The sequence below is a fragment of the Panthera onca genome, chromosome B1, assembly GCF_046562875.1.
Source record: "Panthera onca isolate mPanOnc1 chromosome B1, mPanOnc1 haplotype 2, whole genome shotgun sequence".
Taxonomy (NCBI): domain Eukaryota; kingdom Metazoa; phylum Chordata; class Mammalia; order Carnivora; family Felidae; genus Panthera; species Panthera onca.
Window position 1 is genome coordinate 164,387,890 of NC_138342.1, and position 22,145 is coordinate 164,410,034.

At 44.3% G+C, this 22,145-nt stretch overlaps 1 protein-coding gene across 5 annotated transcripts in view; it reads left to right on the forward strand.

The window, feature by feature from the left end:
* Positions 1-18,254, forward strand: part of IKBKB (inhibitor of nuclear factor kappa B kinase subunit beta) — an 80,532-nt gene extending 62,278 nt beyond the window's left edge. For 4 of the 5 annotated variants that reach the window (XM_060653442.3, XM_060653445.3, XM_060653444.3 and 1 more), the window contains 9 exons: positions 342-493; positions 661-722; positions 1,755-1,876; positions 3,300-3,349; positions 3,457-3,556; positions 3,765-3,912; positions 6,927-7,054; positions 9,683-9,773; positions 10,821-18,254. In XM_060653442.3, the coding sequence (XP_060509425.1) occupies positions 342-493; positions 661-722; positions 1,755-1,876; positions 3,300-3,349; positions 3,457-3,556; positions 3,765-3,912; positions 6,927-7,054; positions 9,683-9,773; positions 10,821-10,886 (919 nt within the window). In that variant the 3' untranslated portion in view covers positions 10,887-18,254. The remainder of the gene's footprint in view (positions 1-341; positions 494-660; positions 723-1,754; positions 1,877-3,299; positions 3,350-3,456; positions 3,557-3,764; positions 3,913-6,926; positions 7,055-9,682; positions 9,774-10,820) is intronic. The other variant, XM_060653443.3, reaches the window with a different exon arrangement.
* The last annotated feature ends 3,891 nt before the right edge of the window (positions 18,255-22,145 follow it).

The following is a 22,145-nucleotide window of genomic DNA, read 5'->3' on the forward strand; positions in this document are numbered from 1 at the left end:
TGAGGGGTGGGCTGGCTGAACTAGGGGCAGATTTTGGAATGTGGAAAAGCTCATTGCAGTCTGGGTCAGCAAAGCTCCCCTGATTGTCATGCTGGGGTCTGCCTGACTCTTTCCCCTGGGATATGACTAACTGGGTTATTGGCCCTTTGTGTGGTACTTTGCCTTATTCCAGTGCTGGCTGAGGGCTAGGAAATTGTATGATTATAAGTGGCTACTTTTGATACAATAATAATAATTATAGTAGGGATCTGCCTTGGCATTTGAGGTGGTTTTGCTGTTGTACAGGAAATGGTATTTGGATCCCAAAGATGCCTGAAGGCTGTTTTTTGTGGTCCCTGCAGGATGAATCTCCTCCGGAATAATAGCTGCCTCTCCAAGATGAAGAATTCTATGGCTTCCATGTCTCAGCAGCTCAAAGCCAAGTTGGATTTCTTTAAAACCAGCATCCAGATTGACCTGGAGAAGTACAGTGAGCAGACAGAGTTTGGGATCAGTGAGTGTACTCTCTGTAATGAGTTTGGAAAAACCATTGCTGTCTTTTTCCCCCCCTCTTCCTAAGGTTTCTTTTGCCTCTTATAATTTAGTTGCTTGTGTCTATTTTGGTTTTGTGGTGTTTTCATTTTGTTTTTCTTTTTTTTTTTCCTACATTTTTTTTTCCAGCATCAGATAAACTGCTGCTGGCCTGGAGGGAAATGGAACAGGCTGTGGAGCTCTGTGGGCGGGTAGGAGACTTGTTTTAGATTCCTATCCTTACCGAGGGGGGTGAGGCTTCGTACAACCTTTTCTCACTCTCTCCTCGAACACCAAATCCATCTTGTACGTCCAAAATCAGGAGGTCCTCGCCATGCTCTCTGACCCTAACTGGGACTTGATGGGAAGAGGCCAGGCTGGTAGCCAGTAAAGGGGAGGCCCATGGTGGCAGATGCAGGAGCTGTGCAGACCTGGTGTGCATTTGAACAAGGCGCAAAATGTGAAGTGTCCTTACGGGAAGCCCAGGCCTCTTCCTATCAGAAAGGGCCTCAGATGAATGATCAACACTCCATCAGGCTGGGGGGTTTGCCTAGTTTTGTTGGGACACTAAATCCATAGGAAAGAAAAAGTCTAAGCATAAAGTTTTAGGACAGCATAAATCAAACACCACTGAAAAACGTTAATTGTGAGGCAAGGGAAGGAAGTATGGCTTAGTGATCCTCACACAAATTGAAGACCAAAGCCTCCAAGACCTTTTCTGGGCTTTTTACTATATCTATATCTATATTATTATCTATACTATTTACTGTATCTATATTTAGATGTCTTCTCTGACCAGAGAGACAGTGAGTGCTCCAGCCCATCCTGGCACTCACATCCAGAATCTCCGATAGAGAGGAGCCCAGGCCTCCCAATGTGGGATGGCATTGGGGTAGACAAATTAAGGGAAGAGAAAGGAATATGCATTGGGCTCTTCTCTATGCCAGGTACCGTGCCAGATACTTTACATACTGTATCTTATCTCACCCTTAAAATGGCCCCATTAGAAGCCTATTTTATAGCAGAGGAAACTGAAGCTCAGGAGTTAGGTGCTTTCCCCATGGGTCACACAGCTAGAAAGTGGTAGACCCGAGATCCAAACCCAGGCCTTCTGACTCCAGAGTCTCTGTCCCTTCTAGCCAGTCACCTGAGAGTCTTCGGTGAGTTTGGAAGGTGTTTCCCACCCCCCCCCCCCAATCTTGCATCTCAGAACACCCTTATTACATCAGTTGACATTAGCACAGCTTTTTCATCAGGAGAATGAAGTGAAGCACCTGGTGGAGCGGATGATGGCACTGCAGACTGACATTGTGGACCTGCAGAGGAGCCCTATGGGGCGGAAGCAGGGGGGAACGCTGGACGACCTGTGAGTACCAACCCGGTGTCCGGCCATACCCACAGATGCCCCAGCCAAACTTCCATACATGTGTTGAGATCGTCTAAGGGTTCAAGTGTGGTTATCACAGAAGCTCTGTGAGACCATTCTATAGAGTGTGATCCATTGGCGAAGCATCTTGGCATGTTCCAGATGAGTTGCAGAGATGAGCAAAGGGCCAGTCACCATCACTGTCAGCCTTCATTTCCATATCTAGCAAGTGTTGAGAAGAATTGTCCGACCTCACGGAGTTGTGAAGATCAATTCAGATGATTCAGATAGAGCAGGAGTTCATCATCTTTAAAGTCTGTAATGCAGGAGCTTTAACCTTGGCACCAGACGTCACTGTTCATGCAGCCCACCCTGATCCAGATGTGGCTCAAAGAGCAGAAAGTAGAACAGAGAAGGAAACCAGCAGGTCTTAAGATTTTGAACCTGGGAACTGTTCATTTGAGTCTCTATCAGGAATCTGGCCTTGGCTCTGAGAGGTGATAAGGTGCCCAGGCAAAGCAGTCCTATCTGAAGGAAAGCCAGATGAGAGGGAGCAGGCGAGCTGCCTCAAACTCTTGGGAGCTCCCACTTGGGCTCAGAACTGTCCTCCAGTGCCTTTACCAGGATTCTCAGGACCAGAATCTCGAACATCAGAAATCTGATGATTCGTTTAAAAAGAAAGAAGAAATCTGATGATTCGTATTCTGTATTTTCTCGAGTTATTTAACCCATTATTCTCCTTTAGTTTTCAAATGAGAGTCACCTCTGAAATGTCAGGTAGTTTCATTGTGTTGAGGTGGAAGAGGGATAGAAGTTTGTGTCTACCCTTGGGCTTGAGTTCTCACAGGGAGCCCGTGTTCTCCAGGCTTAGGTCCAGTGATGGCACTGGAATCACCATTGCAGAAGCCACGTGGACAGGAAATTCCAAGGGACAGAGTAGAACCTCCCTTTCTTAAGATTCTTTCTCATTAGGGATGCCTGGGTGGCTTAGTTGGTTAAGCATCTGACTCTTGGTTTCGGCTCAGGTCACCATCTCGCAGTTTGTGAGTTTGAGCCCCAAGTTGGGCTCTGCACTGACAGCATGGAGCCTGCTTATGAGTCTCTCTCTCCCTGTCTCTCTACCCCTCCCTTGCTTGCTCTCTCTGTCTCTCTCTCTCAAAGTAAATACAAATAAACTTTAAAAAAAAGAGAAAAGAGATTCTCTTGGAGAGAAGGGTGAGGTTTGATAACGAGAGCCATCAGTTCCTCATCATAGGCATCACCTATAGTATCACCAGGAATAGTAATTTCCTCCAGTCAAGGCGTAGTGCTGGTCTTGCTTCTAAAAGTCAGTGATTCTACTGGCAGGAGTTGACTAACCAGTGTCCCACATGTGCTTATTTGACCTCACATCTTGACAGAGTTTCTCCTTTGTATATTTCAGAGAAGAGCAAGCGAGGGAGCTTTACAGGAGACTTCGGGAAAAACCCAGAGGTAAGTGGGCCATTCTGTCTGCCACATGTGCCTGGTTCTGTCATGTGTATGGCGTTGACACTCTGCCAGCCACTGGAGGAACTGTGGGGCTCTTTGCCTCTTTCCAGACCAACGAACTGATGGTGACAGTCTTGAAATGGTCCGGCTGCTTCTTCAGGCCATCCAAGGCTTTGAGAAGAAAGTGCGAGTGATTTATACGCAGCTCAGGTATCCGCCCCAACTTCCCTTCTCCAGGGTGGAATTCAGAGAAGCAGCAAGGACCCATGTGAGGCCATTTTCTCACTGCCCTCTGACTTGCTTACCCTGAAGGAGATTTATCCGCAGATGTTGTTGGATTCATAATTACCAGGGATTATGTTTTCCTCCTTTCTCCAACCCAAATGCCACTGGAATTTGTCACATTTATTCTTTACAGTAAAACTGTGGTTTGCAAGCAGAAGGCTCTGGAACTGTTGCCCAAGGTGGAAGAGGTGGTGAGTTTAATGAACGAAGACGAGAAGACTGTTGTCCGGCTTCAGGAGAAGCGGCAGAAGGAGCTCTGGAATCTCCTGAAGATTGCTTGTGTGAGTGAGCCCCATGGCCGGGCTTTCAGCCCCCAGCCCGCCAGCCTCTTTTCCACCTCCGTGCTGCTGTCACCACTCTCCAAGAGAGACCGCAAAGCCACTGACAGACACTACTCAACTGCCACGGCTCAGTTTTCCTTCCTCTTCTCCATGACTTAGAGGGAGCAGGGAGGGGCCGAGTCAGGGCCGCACCAGGTGTGTTTCATTCTGCACGTGTGCATTTCCTGTGGCTGCTGTCACAAAGCGGCACTGCAGAGTTATTCCCTTATAGTCCTGGAGGCCAGAAGTCCAAAATCCAGGTGTCGGCAGGGCTGAGCTCCCGCTGCAAGCTCTAGGGGAGAATGCTTCTGTGCTTCTTCCAGCTTCTGGTGGCCCGGGGCAGTCCTTGGCTAGTCCTTGGCCGCATCACTCTATTGTCTGTCCCTGTCTTCACAAGGCCTTCTTCTCCGTGTCTGTCTTCTGGGTGTCTCAGATCAGTACACTTGCCATTGAATGTGGTTCCCACCTCAGTAGTCCAAGTTGATCTCCTCTCAGGATCCTTAACTTCATCTGTGCAGACCCTTTTTCCAAGAAGGTCACATTCACAGGTTGCTGGACTTAAGATATGGGCAGATCTTTTGAGGGACCTTCACGCACCACAGTGCATGTCTCCATGACCTGATTGATCCTCATCTGAGCCTGTGCTGCTTAGTATTGTCAACCACACTTTCTGTGCCCACTGTCTTAATGTAGCTGAGATTCCACTGCATGCTGCTCAGGGAGAAAACGGGACACAAAAAAGAGCCCGGGACAGAGAAGGAGAAGAACCATGTAAAAGCCATGGAAACCAGAGCTGATGGGAGAAAGACCCACACTATGCCAGCTGCAGCGAGGTTGACTATGATGAAAGAGTGATTTAGCCACTGGTGGTGGTTAAGAGCAAAGAGGAAAATGGGAAGATAGTTGCTTAAGGTGGAGGCAGGGTACAAGGATGGTGTTTTTAAGATCATGGACTGGAGCGTATTTGTAGGTCAGGCAGGAGACAGTGCACTGGGAGAGTCACAGTATCAAAGAGGTGGGAGACAGTTGAGTGTCCAGGTCCTGAGAACAGCAGGGTGTCAGCTTCATGGGCATGCATGGAAGGATTGGCCTGGGGAAGGGATGAGTGACATTTCCTCCTGTAAGAAAGGAAGCAAATTTAAAAAGGAGAGATGACAAGGAGAGAAGCTTTAGGAAGGAGAGGGAAATTGAGGTATTTCCAGTGACAGCCTGATATGCCATCTGCATTCATGTGACGTTTACTGAGCGCTGACCACGTGCCCAGGAGCGAGATGAAAACTGGAGGTAAAGGGGGAAAGAAGCATGGCACCCGGCCCAGGAGCTCATAATCAGAGGGGCACACACAGGGAAGTGAATTCAAATGTGGGGCAGGAAGTGTTCAGCAGCAGCTGTGGTGCCATGAGCGTGAGCCATAGCATGAGTGTGAAGGAGCAACGTCAGCTTCAGACCTGGAGGTGAGGGAACCACAGGAAACATTCACAAGGAAGGGTTGTTTCAACTGAAGAATGAGGTGGACAGGTGGAGACGACATTCCAGAACGAAGACATTGCTCTATCAGAGGCACAGAGGCCTGAAAGAGTGTGTGTGTTCCGGGTGCTACACGCAGAGTGACGTAGTGTGGGGCAAAAGGGTATCGTTTGGAATGAAACTGGAGAGGCAGGCGAGGACGAGCTCATGCAGGCCACACGTGCTTTCGCAGGCATAGCAAACACTAAGGAATTTGTTTTTCTCTCTCATGTCGAAGGAAGTATGGGAATGGTATGATCACATTTGGGTTTCAGAGAAATCCTTCATGGCAGCTGGAGAATGGATTTGAGACTTTGGCAAACGTCACCACTGAGCGGGGGGCGCTGCTCTGGGGACTGAAGTTGCACAGCCCTTAGGGTGCACAGGACAGGACAGTGGAAGGACTGCTCTCCTGCAGGCCCAGGCTAAGTGGAGGAGGTGGATGTCTGGGTCTTTCCACGGGTGACCATCTGCAGAGCAAAATTGGGTGCTTGACTGACTGGTTGAAGCCAGACCTTGACGTTCAGCTGGAAGGAAGGATGCGGAACCAGGATGGGTCCCATAGCTCGTGTGGCTGAGCAGGATGAAGACCCATGGGCCGCAGCAAGGGCAGGAGCCGGGTCTGTAAAAAGACGTGAGGCCAACAGATGAGAGTTCAGCTGGAAACTTGAAGTGGGGCAAAGCACGAGGTGCTGGGAAGGTTGGCATAGGTCATCTGCGGGCTGCAGGTGTGAGGAGGTGCGAGCCCCTGAAGCAGGAGGCTTAACCTCTTGACTGAGGTGGGTAGCTGCAGCAGCCGGGGGGTCAGACATATTGGTTTTCTTGTTGGCTGTCCCACAGATGGTGCAATTCACAGAAGGCCACTTACAACCTTCTGGTATGTCTCAGGCTTCTACTTGAGACAGCAAAGATGTCTCCCTCTTAGTTTACTTATGAGAGTTTCTGAAGCAATCAAACTAATGAACGAAGCTTACAAATGCAGGTACTCCAATCTCCCTATATTTACAATCTTCTATCAAAAAGTACACCTATAGGGATGCCTGGGTGGCTTAGTCAGTTAAGCATCCTACTTCAGCTGAGGTCATGGTCCCACAGTTCGTGAGTTCAAGCCCCTCGTCATGCTCTGTGCTGACAACTCAGAGCCTGCAGCCTGCTTCGGATTCTGTGTCTTCTTCTCTCTGCCCCTTGCGTTCTCTCTCTCTCTCTCTCTCTCTCTCTCTCTCTCTCTCTCTCAAAAGTAAATAAGCATTAAAATTTTTTTTAAAAAGCACACCTATAGATGCAGAAAGATTTTCTAAGCCTGAATGAAGACTGTGGCCATATGCAGGGATGTTGACTAAAAATTTGTAGGAATAGCTAGTGTATTGTGACCTATTGTTTCGTGAGAAAATACCATGGTGTGAATGCAAAATTGGAATCATCCCTTTGCTCCAAAATTCTGTTGACTCTCTTTTGGTTTTGTCTTTTAGAGCAAAGTTCGTGGTCCTGTGAGTGGAAGCCCAGATAGCATGAATGCTGCTCGCCTCAGTCATTCTGGTCAGCTAATGTCTCAGCCTTCCACTGCCCCTAACAGCTTGCCTGAGTCTGTCAAGAAAAGGTAGGTCACTGTAAGGTGCCAGTGATGGCCCGGTGCACTGGGAAGTCATGGGAATAGACATGCATGTTTATCACTGATAGATCATTTTATGTGTCTAGCAATTTTGTGCATGTATTGAGTTTGTGTTTGTTAATATCCAAGCAAATGTGATATTTTGCTCTCTAGTGCCTTGCAACTTGCTAAGTAGTTGCCTTGTCTAAGGATTGGATTACTAATTGCTTAATGAGGAGATTGAACGTGCTAGTCAGTCACATGCTATTATATAGTCCCATCAGCCATCATCTGTCATTTAGAACCAGCCTGCCCGCAGGGAGTGCCCTGTTGGCCACGCCTCAGTCATCCCGCCTCCTCCCTCTCACCTCCCACCGCTCTGAGTTACCATATTAGGGTTTTCCACCCACTGCCTCTCCTCGCCCCCCACTTCTGCCTTGCTTTCCCCTCCTGTTGCTTGGGCCACTGCCACTAAGGTGGTGAACAGAGCATTTCAGCCTTTTCTGTGAGGCCTTTGGCCTCCCTGCTTCCCATCCAGTCCTGCCTCCAAGCCCTCCCTAGTCAAATTAGTCTTCACAGAATACCACTCGATCAAGTTATTTTTTGGCCAGTAACTAGTAGTGGCTTCCCACTCCCCCGGAGGATTCAACCTGAGCCTTTTTAGACATTTACAGCCACCTCAGCCACTGTCTAGGCTGATCCCCAGTTCCCATACAGACTCCTTGCCCTGGCCCAGTGGTTCTCAAAGTCTGATCCAGACCAGCAGCATCAGCAGCATCTGGGCACTTGTTAGAAATGCAGTTGCTGAATCAGCTGCTCAGGGGCAGGGCAGAGCAGTCAGCCTTTCAGAAGCCTTGGCTGGTTTCTGATGCACTCTGAAGTTCCAGAACTTCTGTGGGCTGGTCCTGGGAGGTCCTTCCACCTACAGGACACATCTGCTTCCCTCTCCTCCAATGCCCTGACCACTCACACAGCTCTCTCTTCTTGGACCGCCTTTGGGTGTTTTTGTTTCTAGTTCAGTCCCATGCAGTTTCTTCAACATCCTCTATGTGTCGGGTCTCAGGCACTGGCAATGGTTAAAATTGTCTGTGTGGGCAAATCTATAGACCAAAAAATAGATTAATGATTGCCTAGGGCAGGTGAGGGGGAGGGTGGGAAGTGACTGGTAATGGGCACAAGGTTTCTTTTTGCATGATGAAAATGTTCTAAAATTAGATTATGGTCAAGATTGTATAATTCTGTAAATACACTAAAACTATCGAATTACACACTTTAAATGGGTAAACTTTATGGTATCTAAATTATAGATAGATCAATAAAGCTATTTTAAAAATCCTGTTCTGGGGCTCCTGGGTGGCTCAGTCAGTTAAGTGTCTGACTTTTGGCTCTCACAGTTCGTGGGTTTGAGCCCAGCATCAGGTTCTCTGCTCTCAACAGATCCTCTGTCCCCATCTCTCTCTCTGTCCCTCCTCCACTCATTCTCTTTCTCTCTCGAACAAACTTTAAAAACAAAACAAAATAGGGGCGCCTGGGTGGCTCAGTCGGTTAAGCGTCCGACTTCAGCTCAGGTCATGATCTCGCGGTCTGTGAGTTGGAGCCCCGCGTCGGGCTCTGGGCTGATGGCTCAGAGCCTGGAGCCTGCTTCCGATTCTGTGTCTCCCTCTCTCTCTGCCCCTCCCCCGTTCATGCTGTGTCTCTCTCTGTCTCAAAAATAAACGTTAAAAAAAAAATTAAAAAAATAAAAAATAAAAAATAAAAAAAATAAAAATCCTGTTCCTGTGCTTGGGGAATTCATAGCCTATACGTTGTGGTACTTAATTGTACGTGACCTTAGATTGTTAATTCTTTCCCCAACCTACTGTGAGCTTGAGGATAGTAACCAGGTCCTGTGCCTCTTACATTGCCCTTTGGAGCTGGCCCTAAGCCTTCAACCTAGTTGGTAGCTACGTGGAAGAGGCTGAGCAAAAATGTGGCCTGTGTTCCTTCCATCAGAGTGTCATGCTTTGTAAGGTGAGTGGATTTCCAAGGCACTGTCTTCCTGGATTTGGCATTTTCCCTCCAATGATATCCTGGAAGCCCTGGGAAAGTCGTCCTGGGAGCACAGGCTGTCCATCCATGTCCTAGAGCTGAGGCTAAAATAGGACAGTGGCTTATTATACCTTTCCCTTTCTCCCCATGGCCATTCACGACAGGTACATTTCTTATCCTGGAAAAAGAGAAAGCAGTTTAAATGAAATCAGTTCCCAGAACTTGCTTTTTCACAGATCTCAAGGAACTATGGAAATGGTGAAATTACGTGGTCTGTATATTTTTTTTCTATTTCAAAAACTGGAAAACAGGTGATTTGTGAGGAATCTTTAGATTTTGGCAGTTTAGAGAGAATTAAATTCAATTATCTGAAGTAAAGAGATCTGCTTGCTCTTTCACATTGTGAATGGTAACACTTATGGCTGAGCGTGGGCTTCTGAAAAGTGCTTAACTAGATGAAGGAGATTACTGGTCAGTGACACGGTGCTTTACGACACTCAGCATCAAAATAATTGTAACTTCATTTTTAAAATCTTGTCAAAATCCCTGTAGCATTATCTCTGAAAATTCACATTGACCATTTTCTAATAATCTGATCATTTTCCTTAGTGAAGAACTGGTGGCTGAAGCACACACGCTCTGCACCCAGCTAGAAAATGTGATGCAAGATACCATCAAAGAGCAGGACCAGAGTTTAAGGGTAATGGCCTGTGTGAATCCGACATATTCCGTGTCCTTTCTCCCCACAGCAAGCCAGAAAAAGAAAATGCAAAGGCAATCCAGCGTTTCCTCCATCTCAGTATATGCTTATGCTTTTCTAGTACAGACTTCTTCTTATTCAGAGTAATGCTAACAATTATTGAATGGATACGAGTACACTATGTGCATTATCTCATTTAATCCTTGTAACGCTTAATTTTGATAAGGGAGGTAGCATCATTCTGAGAAGGTCTTTCTCTCCCTGTGGTTTTTGTAGCACTGCTAAGCATCTGTGTGCATGGAGGTCTGGGGCTAAAACAAGGACCTGTCACAGCCCCGCCTCTCAGGGACTCAGAGCTTAGCAGTAGGTAGTACTACTTATAGGGAAACTAACCTGATGAAAAACTGGTCAAGATACAGGTACATTTATGGCAAAGGTTCAGAGATGCTAAGCCATTCCTCAGATTTTAAAAGACCCTTTCCTGCCAATACGGTGACCTGCTAGCCTCCCCCTAACTTTTCAGTTTCCAGAAGAATCAGAGAGGATACCACTACTAATTGTAATCACTTCTTATTTATTCAACTGTCCGTCTCTGGTTTAGGGCTTTTGCTATCTTTTATTTCTGCCCATCCTCCTTCTGACAGCGTGTATTTTGATCATTTCACTGCTTATTTGCACTCCTACCAGAGAAATAGGAAGTCTTATCAGGCCATTTCATCTGGTAGGGTTGGAAACTGGTAGCTGAGGTTAGCTCTTGGTACCACCTACCCACAGTCAGAAGTGCTATGAGCCACAGGTGGTACTAAAACTGCCTGTCTAGTTTCCATAGTCCTGGAATCTGAGGGGGTTTAAGCTAGGCCAAAGGAAAGTTCCCTTACGGTTGTGAAAATGTAGCTTTAGCTCGAGAGTACCCTGCAATAACAAGACTGTTACTAATGAGAGGATTTAAATTTCCTTCTAAATTGTGCTGGTCGCCTCCTGAGGAAGACAAACAATCCGAGGTGTATTGGTGGCCACTGTATTTTTAACATGCCTGTTGACTTTCAGTCTCTAGACTGGAGCTGGTTACAGACGGAAGAAGAAGAGCAGAATGGCCTGGAACAGGCCTCTTGACTGTGTGGGTGGCCTTGACCACCTGATGGGACTGCCTGCCCCGAGGCCCTCCCATGGTGGCCCCCGCTGTCATGATGTCCCAGCAGTCTTCGGCACCCAGGCAAAGATCTTCTCACTTCCCCAGGAGTTGTGACATTCACCGTGGGCCAGGGCTGGCGTCCTCTGCAGGCGCCGCCAGCAACTTGTCTGCACACTGGAAGTCCTGCGTCTTGGAGGCTCAGCAAACACTGATGCCAAGCATGAGCATTTAGGGAGACCAAGCCACTGCAGCTGCTTCCTCTGGTCTGGAAAAAGTTCTCAAAGTACTTTGCCCCACAGATCACTGGACAAATGTCTAACATGACTCTTTCAGGACAAACTGTGGAGGACGCTTGGTGTCAGCCTGCCCTCTCCTGACCCCTCCTGATCTCCAGAGGTCCTGATCCGCCTGTCCTCACAGCTAATGTTTCATCTGGATTTGGAACTAAACAGACTTTTAAATTGTAGACTTGGCATGGCCCCATCCTTTCTCTTCCTCTTTTCATTTCACTGCTGCTAAAATTTCCCTTTTACCCACTACTTTGGTGGTCGTGCCCCCATTGGCAAGGTCGTAGGTTAATGCCAGCTCTCCCCATCTGTAGCCCTTTCAGCCACAGAGTGACCTGCCAGCACCAGGTCAGAGAGCAGCTTCCTTCCTTCGGGTCCCGGAGACTACCTGCGAATGAGCTCTTGTGCAGAAGAACGGAAGAAAAAAAGGGTTTCTGTCAACCACAAGTCTGCTGACCCCTGTGCCCACACCTGTCCCTGCTCAGACACATCTATGTGCGGTGGTGCTGGGATGGGGGAGCGCCTGTTTCTCATATCATCTAGCAGTATTATTAAATTGACTTATTTAAAAAATAGTTTCTATATTTTGCAACATGACTCAAGCATTTATACTGGGTTCCACAACCTGTTTTTGGCAATATTTATGGTCAGGACTTAGGAACTCAAAAACCAGCTTAATGGAAAATGTTATAAAATTGAATAGTGCCTGGATCTGATGTTGTCTTAGCACAGCACTGCTTCTTTGACACTTCACAAAAGTTCTTTATGTTAAAAGCAGGAAAACAAAACGAGTTTAGATGATCACAAATAGGCGAGTTTGGTCAGAAAAGAAAGTTGGAATAGGAGGATTTTACAAACTGGCTTCCATGGAAACAGTACAAAGGGTTTCAGGGCCAAGTACATTTAGGAAATGCTTCATGCTTTAATTGCCTCTTGGAGATTCCCATTGTACACTGGCATAGTAAAGTTTCTGAGAGTCCTACAATAATAAACTGGCTTAACTGTGTAAATCTACTGTTTGCCAAATGCCTTTGACAGCAGAGCCATTTTTCCCCCATGTGAGTGTAACATTTGATACAGCATGATTTTGGAAACACTGGTGAGGAACATAGTGGGAAATAAGACCAGAACAGGAGGCTGCGATGGAGCCAGACTGGGGAGGGAATGAATGCGAGACTAAGGGTTATGAGCTTCACTGAAGAATTTTAGCAAGAAAATGACATCACCAAAGCAATGGTTTAAAAAGGCTAACATAGGGGCTCCGGGGTGGCTCAGTGGGTTAAGCAACTCTTGGTTTTGGCTCAGGTCATGATCTCACGGGTTCGTGAGTTCGAGGCCCACATCAGCTCCACACTGACAGTGCAGAACCTGCTTCGGATTCTCTCTTTACCTCTCTGTCTTCCCCCACCCCAAATAAATAAATAAACTTTAAAACATTTTTTTTTTTTATATTAAAGGAAAAGACTAACTGGAATATGCTAATTGATTAAAAAAAGTGAAAACCGGGAGATAGGACTTGTCCTTCCAAAATGATAAGGTAAATGTACTTTCCCCTATTCCTCCCTTTAAGTATGGCTGAAACCTGTCAACATTATCTATAAACAAATAGAGGAAGACTCTGAAAGGTAGAAGCCAGCAGACCATCTAGGGACCTTGGACCTGAGGAAGGACGTGGTGGGGAGTTCTGTGGGCTTTGCTTTTGCCTCATCTCTCCCCAGTCGGGTGCTGGAGAAGCCACCCCAGAGGCACGACTGAGGAGACTGGCTCCCTCTAGTGGTATTAGATTCCCAGGGCTGCTGTAACACATGGCCACAAACTGCAGGGCTTAAAGCACCAGAATTTTGTTCTCTCAAAGTTCTAGAGGCCAGAAGTCAGAAATTAAGATGCTGGCGTGGCTACACTCCCTTCAAGGTTTCTAGGGGAGACATGTTCCTTTCCTCTTCCAGCTTCTGCTGGCTCTAGGTGATCCTTGGCTTATCGGTACATCTGACCAGTTTCTGCATAAGTAGTTATATTGCCTCCTTTTCCATTTATCAAATCTCTCCTGTCTCTGGAGACAGGACCCATTGGATTTAGGACCCATTTCAATACTTTGGGATAGCTCCTCTTCTCAAAATCCTTAATCACATATTTTGCCATATAAGGTAATACAGGTTCTGGGAATTAGGTCATGAACCTACTTTGGTGGCAGGGGGAGGTCACTGTTCAACCCATTACACTAGTCAAAGAGCTAGGACAGGGGCAGCCTAGGAACACAGAAAATTTTTAAACAATAACCACTCAATTTCAGTTAACACTACAGAAAAAAAAAAAAAAAAAAAAATGTCTTACCTCTGCTAGAAAGACCAGATAGGAAGCTTAAACTTCACCAGGTGAGGAACTGGGACTTTCACTGGTGCTAAGCAGTAACAACGTCTCCCCCCGCCACCCATTTCCAACATCCCGCTGGGTTAAATGGAGACCGAATGGGGAACAGTAAGGAGGCACCTTGCCCCTTCCAACCAAGTTGGTATTGGTGGAGTAATGAAGAGCCCTTCCCACTCAGGTGTCAGCAGAAGCCAAGTGGGAAGCCTGGGCTTCCACTCACCCTTGGTAGAAATGAGACAGCACTCTGCTTTCCCTGCTGGAATAATGTCAGAGCAGACCTGCTAACACAGAAGAATTAAATAAAATCCGGAGTCTCATCACCTGAAATTCTGATGTCCAGATTTCAATCTAAAATCACTCATCATACCAAGAATCAGGAAACCTCAACTGAGAAAAGATAAGACACTGAGGTGGCAAAAATTTAGAATCATCTAAGAGGATTTTAAAGCAACCACCATAAAAAAATGCCTCAAACACTTATGACCTTGCTTGAAACAAATGAAAAAATACAAAGTCTCGGCAAAGAAACAGAAGATGCGAGGAAGAACAAAGTGAAAATTTTAGAACTGAAAAAGACAGTAACAAGTAAAAATGTCAATGGGTAGGGTCAACAGCAGAATGCAGAGTAATAAACCAGTGAGCCTGAAGATAGAACGAAAATTTCCCGACCAAAACAACAGAGAAAACAAATTGGGAAACATAACAACAGAGCCTCAAAGGCCTGTGGGAGTGTACTAAAAGAGCTAATATTGATGTCATTCAAATCCCACGAGGAGAGAAGAAAGAGGGTGTGGTTGAAAAGTAGTCAAAGTAGTAGCTGCAACTTCCCCAAATTTGGCAAAAAACAAAAATAAAACACCTTATATATTCAACAAGCTGAGCAAACCCCAAACAAGATGAACTGACACAAAGAAAGAAGTCCACACAAACACATATAGTCAAGCCTCTAAAAATTAAAAACAAAGGAAAAAATGTGTAAATCTCCAAGACATGTATTTTACTTTTGAGGGAATAAGGTGGTAGAAATTATTTGAATGACAGTGGATTTCTTATCAGAAATGAAGGAAGCCAGAAGAAATGACATGATATTTTTCAAGTGCTAAAAGAAAAGAACGGTCAACCCCGAATCCTTTTCCAGCTAAAATATACTAGAGGTACACTCAAAAATGTCATCTGAATGAAGGACAAAGTCATGAAATTCTCAAACGAAAGAAAAGAGAATTTGTAGACAATAGACATGCCCTAAAAGAATGACTAACTGAAGTTTTTTAAATAGAAAGAACATGATAAAAGAAGGATTCTTGGAACTTCAGAAAAGAAGGAAGAGGGGTGCCTACGTGGCTGAGTCAGTTAAGCATCTGACTCTTGATTTCGGCTCAGATCATGATCTCATGGTTCATGAGTTTAAGCCCTGTGTCAGGCTCTAACTGACAGTGTGGAACCTGCTTGGAATTCTTTCTCCCCCAGTCTTTCTGTCCCTCCCCAGCTTGTGCTCTCTCTCTCTCTCTTTCTTATAATAAATAAATATTTGGGGGGAAAAAAAAGGAAGGAAGAATTAAATAAGGAGTAAAAATATGGATAAATACAATAGACTTTACTTTTCTGGAGTTTTCTAGACTATGTTTGATGGTTGAAACAAATATTATGACATGATTTGATATGGTTCCCAATCTATGGAGAGGAAATATTTAAGATAAATTTATTATAAATAGAAAAGGGTAAAGGGATATAAAGAGAGGCAAGTTTTCTATACTTAAAATGAATTCATAAAGTGACACTTTAAACTCAAGCATCAGGTAAACTGATAAGATTACATATGTAATATGATATCTACAGCAACCACTAAAAAAAGCTACACAAAGATATACACTTGGAAACACTATAGATAAATCAAAATGAAAACATTTTAAAAGTTGATTTGTTTTGAGAAAAAGAGCATGCATGCTGGATGGGAAGGGGCAGAGAGAAGGAGAGAGAAAAATCCCAAGCAGGCCCAACACAGGACTCAAACTCACGAACCTTGAGATCATGATGTGAACCAAAATCAAGAGTCAGATGCTTAACTGATTAAGCCACCCAGGCGCCCCTCAAAGTGAAAGTTTTAAAAATGTTTACATAACGTTAAAGAAAGCAGGAAAAAGAAAACAGAAAAAGCACCAAGAATAAGCAGGAAACAAAAAATTAAATGGCATATTTAAGCCTTAACACATAAATAATTATATTAAAGGTAAATAGCACGAATGGAAGGTACTGGTGGAAATGGAAAGAGTGTAGAGAATGTGAGTGATATGAACATTTAGTAACATATTCTATGTATATAAGTGCTTAGTACAAATTGACAATACTCTATTTACTAGTCAGCGGAGTGCTGGTTTTATCTCTATCCTTTGCTTCTGGACCCATTCTGATTAATAAATATAAGGTAGCAACTCCTTTTCCCTTCATGTCATCTTGACTCCAATTTACGTGAAATTCAAAAATTTTGAAAACAAAGCTATTATGGCATACAATTTGATGTCCCCATTGATAGAATTTCCTAGAAAAGTGTTGTTCAGTAGAACGTTGTGTGATGATGAAAATGTTCTCATCTGCAACGGCCAGTAGGTAGGTAGCTACTAATGACACGTGAGTGGTGAGCACAACTAAGGAACTGAATTTTTACTTTATACTTTTTATTGGATTTCATTTTAAATGTTCATGGCCACATGTGACAAGTGGCTCCTGTATCGGACAGAGCAGTTTTAGAAGAAAAACACAGTCTTTAAAAGCTGCATTTGGAACAGAACCAGCATTTATGGATCGGCTAGTATCTGCCAGGCAATGAAATAACTTTACTTGAAATACACGTTTCATCAACTCTAGAAAGCACACTTTTTTCTCAGTGGGATATGTCTTTGAATGTGTGGCATGTCACAGATTCTGCCAGGCAATGAAATAACTTTACTTGAAATATGCATTTCATCAACTCTAAAAAGCACATTTTTTTCTCAGTGGGATATGTCTTTGAATGTGTGGCATGTCACAGATAAAGGGGTCAGGTGGCAGTTGTGTCTGTTGTCATTTACTTGTGGGAACTTGGTCCTAGCTGTCTCTGCGGAGCTGTATCCCTTTGGTATCACCCATGTGGAGTTGAATTGCCTTTTAAAATCTCTTCAGAAAGATTTCCCTTTTGGTTTGATTTGAGAAATTTACCGTGTACCCAGAAAGGCATAAAAACAGCAGTGAGCATAAATCTGACATGGTCAAATGAATACTTCTTGAGGAGATATGACGATAATTCGTTTCAAAGTAACAGCCACATTCTTAGGGGTTCTAAGACAAGAATATACCTATGGGTAGGTGAGGCTGTCTATTTGTCACTGAAATACGAGCAAAAGGACTGCTTATCACATGTCCAGCAATGCCACTGAAGGCAAGAGAAATTGCCAAATCCCTCAGAATAGCTGGAAAAATTCAAAGCAACAAGAGGCTTTGTGTGTGACTAATCCATTTCTCATCCAGGATTATAGTTAAGACATTGTGCCATAGTTTAATTGATAGCATTTTTTTCTTAGCAGTACATAAAATTATGGCCTTTCTTACAATTTAGTGGGTTTAAGATTGTTAAAAAATATATATAGTCTTCTATAGTCCTCACAATCCTAATGAAGTAAGTGCTATCATTATCTTCGTTTCGTCCATGAGGAAACAGAGGCATGGAGCGGTTTAATAAGGTTAAATTAAATCTGACCTTCTTGAGAGGGCCAAGAGGTCTCCCAAAAGCGACTCTTCATCCTGGGGGGGCTGTAGGAGTGGGCAGAAGTCTCACTGCCTCCCGGTTTGTTGGAATGATGGCCCCCATGGGGTGTTGTGCTCCTGCACAAATTCCTGTGCACTAACATCAGGATGTTCAGAGGTTTTTAAAAACTTATTTATTATGGAGATTTGACAAATATACAAATACAGACAAAATCATGTAGTAAAGTTCTATATTCTAATCGCCCAGATTCAAATTTATCCATGCATGGTCAATCATATTATTTCCTCACCAGCTGTTTTATGAATGAAGAAAATCTCAGCCATCGTAACATTTCACCCATATGGATTTCATTATGTACCTCTAAAAGCTTAACCCTTTTCTTGTTGTGATTTCAACATAACTACAATACCACTTTCATAATTCTTTCATTCAGGATCCAGTCAAGGGAATGAAACTACACAGCAATTTCAACAAGGAAAGTTTCATTTAACAGGGAATTGGCTTCTAACGGGTAAAGATAACTAAGAATGCAGGAATAGCTAGAAAAGAATAGCCACTACCCCAATGGCTACAGAAGTCCCACCCCACCCCCGAGGCTGAAAGCCAGACATCATCAGAGAGGGTGTGGCGTGGCCTGCCACTGCATGATGGAGAAGTTTCCAGAGGCCCCGAGTTGGCAGACTTAGGAAACTGCTCTCTGGCACAGCGTAGGGTGGGGAGCAGCTGTCCATTGGGAGGAACTGCACCCCACAACTCACTGAGAAACTGCCAACGGGAGCGGCACAACACCTGTAGGGTGCCAGGGGAATCTTCCTGCTGGTTCCACACACTTTAGGAGCTGCCCATAGGATCCCACCAGTGTCCTTCCAGTGTTCCCTGTGGCAAAGTTTAAAATTGTGCCAGGTGGCAAGGGAGAGATGTTCCAGTATAAAAAAAAAAAAAAAAAAAAAAGACAATGAAGGATGGATTTGGAATTAAGAGGCAATAGATCGGTAATCAGCACAGTCCACCCCTGTGACTACTCAGCTTCCGTATGCATCCTTCTCCATACATTTAAACTTCCATGCAGCAACTAAGCAACTCTGTTTCCACCCAACAAGATACAGCTACCCTTCATAGAAATGAAAATGTCTCCCCTTTTCTCCCCCACTCAAAAGGTGCACAAGCCCAACAGTCACTGTATCCATCACTAGCCATATGAATTACTCCCCAGATTCAGTCACACTAAGTTGTAAAGTTTATCTTCAACAACCTGCATATGAAATAACATTGGGAAGAAGGGGAGAGAAGAAAATGGATAGCATATGCAAATAAGCACATATATAATAAATGGAAAGAAAATACACAAAGTCACTGCCGTGCTTGTTTCGGTAAGTGATCTGTGTCTCCCATGCGCCTGTAACTGAGAGCTACAGGTTTATCTTCCCACTACCCATTCATATGTCCCCTGCCCTCAGCCACAGGCTCAGCTAGTCAGGATTCTTTTTCAGGTGTAGTGATACAAATTTTCATCCCTAAAGGATCCAAGTCCAAAATTGTACAGACTTTTTTTGTTTTTGCTATAATTTTGCATTAATCTTAACGATTGCACATGAATATGCCAAGCGAAGCCCCAGAAAACCCCCTGGTTTCAGGCGTAGCCCTCATTGCCGATTGTGTAGCAGAAACTCAGTTTCTCCTTGGCAATCAAGGTCAATCTTTCTAATCAGTAGTAAACTCTTTTTTGGCCTTTTGGCTCAGTGGCATAGGAACCCAAAATGGCCAGGTGGCAACTTCCTGTCCCAATTCAATGGAATCATTGTGGTGCTACTGGTTGAAGTATCCACCCTCCACCCTGCATCCCTTGATCACTAAGACCTCCAGACAAGCAAAGCTCAAGATTGCCAGTGTGGGAAGCCAAAATTTTGCAAGTGGGGTTTGTATATGTAGTGAGAGAAGTCACTCCTACTGTCACCCCCTTTTTTTAATGTTTATTTTTTGAGAGAGAGCAGGGGAGGGGGGCAAGGGAGGGGCAGAGAGAGAGAGAGACACACACAGAATATAAAACAGGCTCCAGACTCTGAGCTGTCAGCACAGAGCCTGATGCGAGGCTCGAACCCATGAAGTCTAAGATCATGACCTGAGCCGAAGTCAGATGCTTAACCAACTGAGCCACCCAGGCACCCCCCTACTTTTATCCTTTGAATCCCAGACCTGTGTATTATCATTATGGGGAGATAGCATCATATAATGATTTCTGATTCAATGTAGAGACTGCATCCTGTAAGACAGAACCCCATCTTTTTGGGATGTTGTGTCCCAACTGATACTGTAACCATGTCTTCATTAAGCTATTCCAATTTTAGTTATCCCAGCCACTTCTGGATGATAGGGTATGTGGCTGCACTTCCTTTGCTATGAAATGAGTTCTTTGATCAGAATGCTTTAGGGATTGCAGTTCTGTGAGCCCACAGACGGTGGTGCAAGCAGAAGCAGACAGAGAAGGCAAATCCATGTCCCAAATATGTATGTATTCCAGCAGGAAATGATGAGGATAAACATCTGCTCCTTCCAATATAATCAAACTACCCTTATTTGGCTGCCTTGTTTCCTGGGCAATTGTGTCAGATTGGGGGATAGTGTTAGTCTCTGTTGGCAGGTAGAGGAAGTATACATTGTTGAACTTGTAATGGATGCATAGCCTCCAACCCTGTCACCATGGCTACTGTGTTCATGCCCTATTGAGTAAACTATGAGATGATGGGGCAAAAAGCCTGGCATCCACTCACCATGTAATTTTGCCAGCCTTATTATCAGGAGCCTCCTGTACAGTGGATGTCCTTTGGTAAGCATTCACATGAGACACAAATATCTTCAGTCTATGTCCATTCTGAGAGGTTTATCCACATGTCTCTTCTCTGGACTTCCTAACCAGCAATCTTTGAATACTGTACTCTGCAAGTCCTTGAGCATTCAGGCAATCCATCAGAAACAGTTCATGAATCTGGCCATCTCTTATTCCAGACAAAGGGGACAAAAACTGTATGGTTCAAAATTCTGCACACCAAGAGGACTTTCCTTCACTACCGTGCTTCAGTGCTACCCCTGAGTGGAGCTGTGTTACTGCAGCTATTTACTTTCAGGTGGCACCAGCATGTCATGTAGAGCCACCTGTAAACCAGGCGACAGTTTCTCTTCTTTAGTCAACCTGCCATAATGCATATCCTTAACATGCCACAGACATGGCTTTAGAGAGAGGAAACAAAGCAACATCAGACAGTGTTAAGGGTCTGAGACACTAGCTCATGTCATTTACTTATACCTTTTGGATCTTCCCTCCCAGCCAATTACCCTTATCATCAAAGAGGACAAGTATTTTGACCTCTGTCACCATAGATTAGTTTTGGCTCCTTGAATTTCATATATTGCCACTTAAGTCATTTTTCAATATGTTTTATTTCTACAATTTCTTTTTTGTTGTTGCCAACAGAGAATTAATGTTGGTAAGTCAACCATGTATCTGGGAATCTTACTGAACTTTTATTAGTTTCAACAGTTTATCTTAATTCTATTGTTTTATTCTGTATAAGAATTATGCTTAGCTGCACATAATTATGGTTTTGTTTTCTCTAGTACTAATACCTTTACTGCTTGCACAATTGTGATGAGAGTGGACATCCTTGCCCTCTTTTGAGACTAAAGTTTCTCTGTCAACAATTATGTTTACTGTGGGCTTCTGGCAGAATCTTTATCAAGTTAAGGATATTTTCTACTATTCCAGTTTTCTGAGTCCTTTTAAAATCACAAAATGAGGGGCGCCTGGGTGGCTCAGTCGGTTAAGCAGCTGACTTCGGCTCAGGTCATGATCTCACAGTCCGTGAGTTCAAGCCCCGCGTCGGGCTCTGTGCTGACAGCTCGGAGCCTGGAGCCTGTTTCAGATTCTGTGTCTCCCTCTCTCTGACCCTCCCCCGTTCATGCTCTGTCTCTCTCTGTCTCAAAAATAAATAAACGTTTAAAAAAAATTTTTTTTTTAAAAATGTAAAATCACAAAATGAGGGGCACCTGACTGGGTCAGTCGGAAGAGCATGTGACTCTTGATCTCTGGGTCATGAGTTCAAGCCCCATGTTGGCTGTAGAGACTACTTTAACAAAATAAATAAAATAAAATCACAAATTGGCTTGAACTTTATCAAGTGCTTTTTGTCTGTATATTGAGACAATCATGTGGTGTACTTTTTCCTCTCACTTGTTACTGTGAGGAATCTGTTAAAATAAAAAATATTGTTAGATTTTTCTGATGTTAAACTGATCTTGCATTGGTAGAATAAACTCTATTTGCCCACAATTTTTTAAATAGACTTTTTTTTAATGTTTATTTATTTTTTAGAGAAAAGAGAGACAGATCACTAGCAGGAGAGGGGCAGAGAGAGAGGGAGACACAGAATCCGAAGCACGCTCCAGGCTCTGAGCTGTCAGCACAGAGCCCAATGCAGAGCTCAGACTCACAAGCTGTGAGATCATGACCTCAGCCGAAGTTGGATGCCCAACCGACTGAGCCACCCAGACACCCCAATAGACTTTATTTTTTTAAACCAGCTTTAGGTTTACAGCAAAATTGAGTTGAAGGTACAGAAATGTCCCATATACCCTTTGCACTCACACGTGCACTGCCTCCCCCACCATGGACATCCCCCACCAGAGTGATAACATTTGTTACAATTGATAAACCTACATTGACACTTCATTATCATCTAGAGTCCATAGTTTACGTTAGACTTCACCTTTGGTGATGTACATTCTATGGGCTTGGACAAATGTATAATGGCATGTATCCACCATTATAGTATCATACAGAATAGTTTCACTGC